The 9,268-nt window shown below is 46.9% G+C and overlaps 1 protein-coding gene across 1 annotated transcript; it reads right to left on the bottom strand.

Annotated features, from left to right (window-relative positions):
- Positions 1-783: 783 nt before the first annotated feature.
- Positions 784-8,556, bottom strand: LOC309539625 (fucolectin-like). The gene is made up of 5 exons (XM_082236024.1): positions 8,381-8,556; positions 7,981-8,072; positions 7,550-7,627; positions 5,388-5,691; positions 784-1,032 (listed from the first exon to the last, which is right to left on the bottom strand). The coding sequence occupies exons 2-5, from the start codon at positions 8,069-8,071 to the stop codon at positions 867-869; spliced, it is 639 nt and encodes a 212-aa protein (XP_082092150.1). The 5' UTR covers position 8,072; positions 8,381-8,556; the 3' UTR covers positions 784-866.
- Positions 8,557-9,268: the final 712 nt, after the last annotated feature.

Here is a 9,268-nt window from a genome sequence, read left to right as displayed (position 1 = left end):
TCTCCTGGCTTCAGCAGAGAGGGAGAGCTCGCAGCGCCCCTTCAGCCAAGTGGGAGGAGAAATGGAAGGGGCTCCGTTTCTCCTGCCGCTTCGCTGAAGGGGCGCTGAGCAGAGAGGGAAAGAATTATTTTTTCTTGTTCTCCCCTTCTAAAACAAGATGCGTCCTATGGTCGGGTGCGTCCTATGGAGTGAAAAATACGGTATTACTTGTTTCCCTTGTGGCAGGCGTTTCAAGCGTCTGGATTCCATTTTTTTCATGGTGTTTTGATTTTAGGGCACTTTTGATTTAAAAAAGCCATCCACTCCACTTCTTTTCCTAACCACAACAGTAACACAAACTTGTTTGAGAGTGTTGTCTTACATATACACCTTGACTCTTCCTTCTTTCAAAGTCAATAAGGGCCCATCAATTAACCTCTTTCTGATGGGTCCTAAACTTCTACCAAGGTTCATGATAACAGCTTTAGGAAATTGTGTGTTGGGGTGGAGAGAGAGATAATCTTCAGTGTTCCCTGAACTGCACTATCATCAGATGTGGGGTGCAATCAGGAGTTCTGGTCCTGAATAGTGAAGAATAATGCACACAGGCGGGATTTCTACATCCATGTCATCAAAGAGCAGAATTCTCTGGCCTCCCTCGTTCTGTGACTTGTTCTCTTTGTGAGGGATCCCTGACAAATAGGACTTGCAGTCTCCACAAGGTGTCATTTGGCCTCCTCTATGGCTCTGGCAAAATCACAGACCCCCTTGGTTCTGACGAACAAACTGGAGAGACAAAAGAAGGCTGCTCAAATGATATTTATTGGACAACCAAGACTGATTCCATCAGTTCTGCCCATGCCCCTTTCCACACGACACGTGGCTGCTTATTCCAAAGGCTCATCCTCCACCTTTGTCCCATAAACCTCCACCTCACACAAGGTCAGGATAGCTGGCTCTCCCGGGTGGTTCACGCTCACATAGCGGCCCTTCATCCCCTGGCAATTGATGACGCTGATGGAGCCACGATTATAATCTGTAATCTTCCCACAGCTGCAGAGGGAAAAGGGAGGTCAGCCTTGCGGTGGAAGCAATTCAGAATGACTCCATCTATTTCCATGGCTGTGGTAGACCTGTAGTACAGCTGCCCAGGATTCCTAAAGCACTCCCTGGTGGCACTCTCTGGACTTGACCATGCAGGTAGGAACAGAACCTCAGATTCCACCCCACACGGTCCATCTCGGAGGATCGCATGGTCAGTGTTGTTGTATGACAGGATAGCTAATCTGTGGGCCTCTGGATATTGTTGGGCTCTAGTCCCATCAACCAGCATGGCCGATAGCTATGGATGATGGGAGCTGTAGCCCAACAACATCTAGAGGGTCAAAGTGGGCAGCCCACCAGTGGGGTATGTACTAAATAACTGGTGCAGGGGGCAGGATGGAGAGGTGTCAAAGGGAACAGCTCAGCTTTGTGCTTGCTGAGGAAGATAGGTGTTATGTACTGAGTTGAATAGGATCCAAAAGGCAGCAGTCTAATTGGTCCTAGAACAATAGGATTCAGAATGCAGCAGTCTGATTGGTCCGCAGGAGCCACCCAATCCAGCTCCAGCTGGAAGGGAATCCACAACCTGATTGGCCTACAGGAGAATCCCGGAATTAGCCAATCATGTGGGGCCCATTGTGTAAATAATGTATATAAAGCAGACATTCTGGGAGAACATCCATTCCTCCTCTGTGGTTTAACCCACAGTGCCACCTGCATGCATGCATATATATATATATATATATATATATATATATATATATATATGGTTTTGGTGTCTTCGGGTGTCTTCCCGTGTAAGAGTCGGGGTGTCTGTGCGACGTTTCGACGAGGTCTCACTCGTCATCTTCAGGCTGGTGCTTTCGGCTTCTTGTTACTGGAACAGAGCAGAATCTGGTGTTTGAGTTCCTATAAATACTGTTGAGGGGTGTGGTGTATAGCCTCCAACGTTCTGGGCAGAGAGGAAGTTCCTAGATTAGTGTGCCTCTTCTTCTTTTGTTCCTTAATTACTTGAGGGATATCTTGAGTGATTTCATGAGTGATATTCTGAATACCACTGGGTGGGTCATTAAGTGTAGATTAGTTGCTAAAGCTTTTGTGTCTTGACCTCTTGAGCTTGTGAAGAGTTTTTCTGAGAAGATGGCTGTGCTGCATTTAGTTGTGCTCTGGCTTGGCTTCGTGTATAGGGGCGAGCTGTGGTTTTGTGCCTTGTGCCAGCCAGATCTGTGTAGGGATTGCAGGGGGGTGCAGCATCCGGAGGTGCTCACTCTTCACCTCAAACTATGTAACAAAATCCACCCTGCACTCTGGGACAAATGCAAACAACTAGCCGTCTGGAGAGCTGAAACTGAGACCTCACATAAGACAGACAGACACACCAACAAACTCTACAAACTAGAGAAACGCCAGAAGCCCAGCCACCCTCCACAACAACCCATGAAACAAACAGTACATAACATATCAAACAGGATCCTCACCCCAACTGAAACCAAAGTACTCTCCAAAGGTTTCAACTTTGCAGTCGCCCCGAGACGCATCCCCACGGAAAACATCATATGCGGAGTCGAAGCTAGCCTGACCAAAATCGACCCAGATGAAGCCAATAAAATCAGACTTGAAGTCACCAACATCCTCTGCTCCAGCAAACCACCCAGAAGCAATTTACACAAAGAAGAACAGAAAGCACTCACCAACCTGAAGAAAAACAACAACATAATCATTCTCCCAGCAGACAAAGGCAACGCCACTGTTGTGATGAACACATCGGACTACCAAGCAAAACTATCAAATCTACTCCAAGACCCTACCTACCAACCTATAAAAACAGATCCCACCACCTATCTGGAAAAAACCACCAAATCCAAAATAAAAGCCTCTCCTATCAGTGAAGAAATCCAGCTAAGAATCATCCCCAGAGAAAAATCATCCAGATGCCCCAAACTCTACGGTCTCCCCAAGATACACAAAGAAGGAACACCACTCAGACCAATAGTCAGCTCCATAGGCTCACCTCTACAAAATCTCGCTAAATTTCTCGCTAAGCAACTTCAGCCCTATGCAGAATCCATCGCTTCACACGTTACTAACTCCTTCCAGTTCATAGAAACAATAAAGAAACAATACCTACATCCCGATGACCTACTTGTGAGCTTCGATGTTGTATCTCTCTTCACTCAAGTGCCCATTAATGAAGCCTTGACAGCCATTCAAAACAAATACAACCCCCCCAAATACATCCTGGACCTGACCAACCACTGCCTAACCAACACGTACTTCATCCACAATGGACAAAGATACAAACAGATAGAAGGAGCACCTATGGGATCACCCCTCTCACCGGTCATCGCAAATTTGTACATGGAACACTTTGAAACCAATGCTTTAGACAAGTCAGAACACAAACCCAAACTTTGGCTCTGATATGTTGACGACACCTTTGTAATTTGGCCACACGGGAAAGAAAAACTAGATAGCTTCCTCACACATCTCAACAGCCTACACCCCAAAATACAATTCACTATGGAAATAGAAGACAACAACCAACTCCCCTTTCTTGACGTCCTAATCTACAAAAAACCTGATGGCTCCCTAGGACACACTATCTACGGGAAAAAAACACACACCAACCGCTACTTACATGCACAATCACACCACCACCCTGCACAAATAAACTCCGTAGCCAAGACTCTCATCTCCAGAACCAAACGCCTGGCTGACAAAGACCACTTGACAACTGAGTTACAGAATCTCTCAAATGTGTTAATCGCCAATGGATACCAGAAAAACAGGGTTACGAAGCTAATCCAAAAAGAAACACCCCCCAAAAACCAAGACACAGAAGAAAACAATGGCATGGCCCTCCTTCCTTATATCAAGGGCACTACAGACAAAATCAGCAAAATCCTCCATAAACACAATATCAAAACAGCCTTCTGCACCAACCAAAAAATAGCCAATATCCTCAGAAACCCAAAAGACAAAATCCAGCTGGAAAACCAAGGGGTCTATGAAATACCCTGCAAAGTCTGCCCAGCCACGTACATTGGACAAACAAACAGACGAATAAATGCACGTATCGCAGAACACAAGAATGCCGTCAAAAAAGAAGAAAAAACTTCCTCTCTTTTCCAACACATGAAAGAAACAGGACACGAAATTAATTTTGCAGATTCCAAATTGCTCTTTAACATGGAACATCACCACAAGAGAATAATCATGGAAGCCATCGAGATAGAGAAACACCCTCACAACATGAACAAGCGTGACGACACGTCCCGCCTGCCAGACATCTGGAAATTAGCCCTCCCCACAAAAACCGACACCAGAACCAGAGGCACACAGAACGCCGTCACCAATCAACCACACCAGACCCAAACCCAGACCCTCTCCACAGACATATTACAGACTCCATCCAGTAGCCAAACTATAGTGGCACCTCCGGATGCTGCACCCCCCTGCAATCCCTACACAGATCTGGCTGGCACAAGGCACAAAACCACAGCTCGCCCCTATACACGAAGCCAAGCCAGAGCACAACTAAATGCAGCACAGCCATCTTCTCAGAAAAACTCTTCACAAGCTCAAGAGGTCAAGACACAAAAGCTTTAGCAACTAATCTACACTTAATGACCCACCCAGTGGTATTCAGAATATCACTCATGAAATCACTCAAGATATCCCTCAAGTAATTAAGGAACAAAAGAAGAAGAGGCACACTAATCTAGGAACTTCCTCTCTGCCCAGAACGTTGGAGGCTATACACCACACCCCTCAACAGTATTTATAGGAACTCAAACACCAGATTCTGCTCTGTTCCAGTAACAAGAAGCCGAAAGCACCAGCCTGAAGATGACGAGTGAGACCTCGTCGAAACGTCGCACAGACACCCCGACTCTTACACGGGAAGACACCCGAAGACACCAAAACCTGCATTCCTGTACCCGTGAAAATCTACGAAAGCATATATATATATATATATATATGCAGGTTTTGGTGTCTTCGGGTGTCTTCCCGTGTAAGAGTCGGGGTGTCTGTGCGACGTTTCGACGAGGTCTCACTCGTCATCTTCAGGCTGGTGCTTTCGGCTTCTTGTTACTGGAACAGCTCTGTTCCAGTAACAAGAAGCCGAAAGCACCAGCCTGAAGATGACGAGTGAGACCTCGTCGAAACGTCGCACAGACACCCCGACTCTTACACGGGAAGACACCCGAAGACACCAAAACCTGCATTCCTGTACCCGTGAAAATCTACGAAAGCATATATATATATATATATATATATATATATATATATATATATATGACGTTAACTAATCCAAAGCAAGTGATCTTGAGGGTGTCTCCCAAGAGGCAACTGGAACTTACAGAGGGTTGGTCTTGCCATGGTCAGCCACAGAGTCTCCCACACGGATCTGGGCTCCCAGGAGTCTACTGCCACAGCAGTCCATGCGGTTCTTCACCACCACGGTGGAGATGGAATACTGCTCCCCCAGGTCCACATACCACCACGGGGCATCTTCAGAGTTGGTGTGGGTGCAGGAGCCATGGAAGAAGATCCCGTCAGAGTTCCCATCGACAGCTTTGCCGGCTGACGGATCTCTTGGATGGCGGTAAGTGGAGGACTGACAGGCTGGGCGGCCTCTGGCCAAGTTGACAGCTGGAGCAACAGCTTGATGGAAAGAAGACAGGGAGAAGTAAGAACACAAGAAGAGCCCTGACGCAGCAGGATCAGGCCAAAAGGGACCATCCTGTTCTCCCAGTCCCAGAGGAATTCATAAGCTCTGGATGGGGTTGTGATGAGGTACAGAATTTGGGGGAATTCCTCAATGCATCTTTCTTCCTGGAGCCTCATATGACCTCTGTGGCAAGAAGAACCCATTATCACCTTAGGATAATACACCAACCGTGCCCTTTCTCAGACAGGAATAGCTGGGCCGCTGTGATTCATGCGTTGGGGATGTCACAACTGGACTACTGTAATGTGGGCCTTCCCTTGACGTTGGTCCAGAACCTGCAACTGGTGCAGCATATTTCAACCAGGTCCGCATGCAGACATATGACACCTGTGCTGAGGGAACTGCCAGTCACCTGCCAGGCCATGTTCAGGGTCTTGTTTCTCCCCCCCCCAAATTTTTTTATTGACTTTCAACATTTAAAACATCCCATAAACACATACAAACAGAAAAACAATCAACAAAGAAAACACAACAATAAACTAAACACATATAAAAAAGATTATTTCTTCTAATACCCAACTTCTTCACATTAATTGGTGACTTCCTCAAATCCCCTCTAACTGAATTTCATTATATCACTTTTATAGCAGTTCTCCAAATATATTTCTAATAATATTAACTCCTTTCATTTACAAACTTCTTCTCCTTTACTATTACAATCTTTAATATTTACTAAGACCTATTCCTATTCTACCCCTAAGCCTATTTGATACTTCCAAGAATTTTCTATTTATCTTGCACCACAATATTTAGCTAAGTATTCTTTAAATTTCTTCCAGTCTTCTTGTGTCTCCTCTTCTTTCTGGTTGCGGATATGTTCAAGGTCTTGTTTCTAACATTCAAAGACCTAAATATCTCTGGGCCAGGTAACCCAAACATCCACAGACGTGAAGGATCTCTCAAATCAAGCGTCACCAACCATTTTGGACCAGTGGCTACATTTTGCTGTGGATGCCAATTATGCCCTGGTTGGGGGGAGATTACATAACCCAGAATGATCAAGAGTATAATTATTGCTGCTTCTCCCCACGCTCTCAGGCAACCTTCTGTTTACTTTCTGCTCTCCCCTTGGAGGGAACAGCTTGACACAGGGGGAAATTTCACTGTCCCATCATGGCTTGTCAGCTGATGGTTCAAGACTCAGTTCACCCTTCAGGCTTTGCAATGGATCATGGGAAAATATCACACACCCCTACCCATTAAGTAAGAGGACGCCCAGCTCTACCTCTCTTTCAAATCAGAACCAGGGAAGGCGGTGAAGGTCCTGTGTGAGTGTCTGGAGGCAGTTGGAGGATGGATGGTGGCTAACAGATTGAGGTTGAATCCTGACAAGACAAAAGTACTGTTTTGGGGGGACAGGAGGCGGGCAGGTGTGAAGGATTCCCTGGTCCTGAATGGGGTAACTGTGCCCCTGAAGGACCAGGTGCGTAGCCTGGGGGTCATTCTGGACTCACAGCTGTCCATGGAGGCGCAGGTCAACTCTGTGTCCAGGGCAGCTGTTTACCAGCTCCATCTGGTACGCAGGATGAGACCCTCCCTGCCCGCAGACTGTCTGGCCAGAGTGGTGCATGCTCTGGTTATCTCCCGCTTAGACTACTGCAATGTGCTCTATGTGGAGCTACGTTTGAAGGTGACCTGGAAACTACAATTAATCCAGAACGCAGCAGCTAGACTGGTGACTACATAACACCGGTCTTGAAAGACCTACATTGGCTCCCAGGATGTTTCCGAGCACAATCCAAAGTGTTGGTGCTGACCTTGAAATCCCTAAACGGCCTCAGCCCAGTATACCTGAAGGAGCGTCTCCATCCCCATCGTTCTGCCCAGACACTGAAGTCCAGCTCCGAGCACCTTCTGGCGGTTCGCTCCCTGTGAGAAGCCAAGATGTCAAAGAGAACAACAACTACCTGACTTTTAGACGAAATGTGAAGGCAGCCCTGTTTAGGGAAGCTTTTAATGTTTGATGCATTACTTTATTTTAATATTGTGTTGGAAGCTGCCCAGAGTGGCTGGGGAAACCCAGCCAGATGGGCGGGTATAAATATTATTATTATTATTATTATTATTATTATTATTATTATTATTATTATTATTATTCACCATCACAAAGCAGCTTTTAAACTACTGGTTTGGGGAGGAATAAGAGTGATCACAGGGAGGGGAACCATTTAGCTCCGCCCACAGACCAGCCCCACTTCCCCCTCTTTCTCCCCAGGTCTTACTAGAATGTTGCACGTCAGAATCGCAGCTCTGGGTCACCCAAAATCTGGCCAGGAACACCAGGGCCAGCAGCCAAGTCCGAGCAAGGATCATCCTGCAAGGGAGAGAACAGAAGGCAGTGAGCGAGGAGCCAGTAATGGAGTCATGGGGGGGGGAGCTCCCCTTTAGCATCATTGCAGGACTTGGGTGATAGCTAAGAGTCCTGAATTCAGAATCTGTGACTAGGCTGGCCGTAGGAACTGTCCTTCTCCAAAGTGCTGGAGATCCCTAACAATCAATTAACAGGCTTTAAAAAAAGTAAATATACAGCTTTAGATCTACCCAATAAGGATCAGGACCTTCTTTTTTGCGGAGGAAGTTCTAGGCTTCAATGATCATACCCAGTGGGTTTTCTTGACTTACCTTGCCTCTCTTTCTCGGGATCTGCAGAAGCGTCTGTTGCTCTTGGTGGGACAGGAGACACAGGCTCTTCTCCCCAAACTGGAACTGAGACTTCCCTGCTTCCAGAGGAGTCCTGCACCTCCAGGTTTTATCCCCTTCCCAATGGACAGCGCTTGCCTGACGTGGCTCAACTTGGCCAATCAGAAAGATGGTGACACCAGGATCTGGGGATCAAGATCAAGTTTTGACATCCTTCATCTGAGCAGGTTCTGAGTGGGCTTGTGTGGTTTCTGACTCTGTCCCAAGAGGAAATAACGGCACCTCCTTGGCAGGAGATGATTTTAGAAGAAGACATCCTCATTCCATTTATCCCATTTAGAGGTCAGATGGGTGCCAAACTGAGCGCTGATATGGCAGGTCTCAACCACATCAGCTAAGCTCCAAAATGAACACTTTTTGGTCTGCCTTGGGGAAGGAGAATGAGTTGTTTTGAACTACCACTCCATGGCTCACCTCCATGTTCTCTGGGCAGCTGTGTCAGCATCACAAACACCAGCCTTGGATCCATCACTACCTTATACTGGAAATGGCTCTATGGTTGCTCTGAGAGACTCCCTCCACATCCCTGGACTGGCCAAGTGCTGTCTCACAGTGTGCATAGGGCCAAGAGACATGGCTGGCGAGGGAGCTACTGCAGTGCTCTGCAACACCTGTGCCATGCTTGTCTTCCTAGCTGGAAATGCGCACAAGTCAGTGAGTGGTGCTGTGGGTTAAACCACAGAGCCTAGGACTTGCCGATCAGAAGGTTGGCGGTTCGAATCCCCGTGACGGGGTGAGCTCCCGTTGCTCGGTCCCTGCTCCTGCCAACCTAGCAGTTCGAAAGCACGTCAAAGTGCAAGTAGATAAATA

The sequence above is a fragment of the Podarcis vaucheri genome, assembly GCF_965113315.1.
Source record: "Podarcis vaucheri genome assembly, chromosome: 8".
Classification (NCBI taxonomy): domain Eukaryota; kingdom Metazoa; phylum Chordata; class Lepidosauria; order Squamata; family Lacertidae; genus Podarcis; species Podarcis vaucheri.
This window is presented reverse-complemented; position numbering and strand designations above follow the sequence as displayed.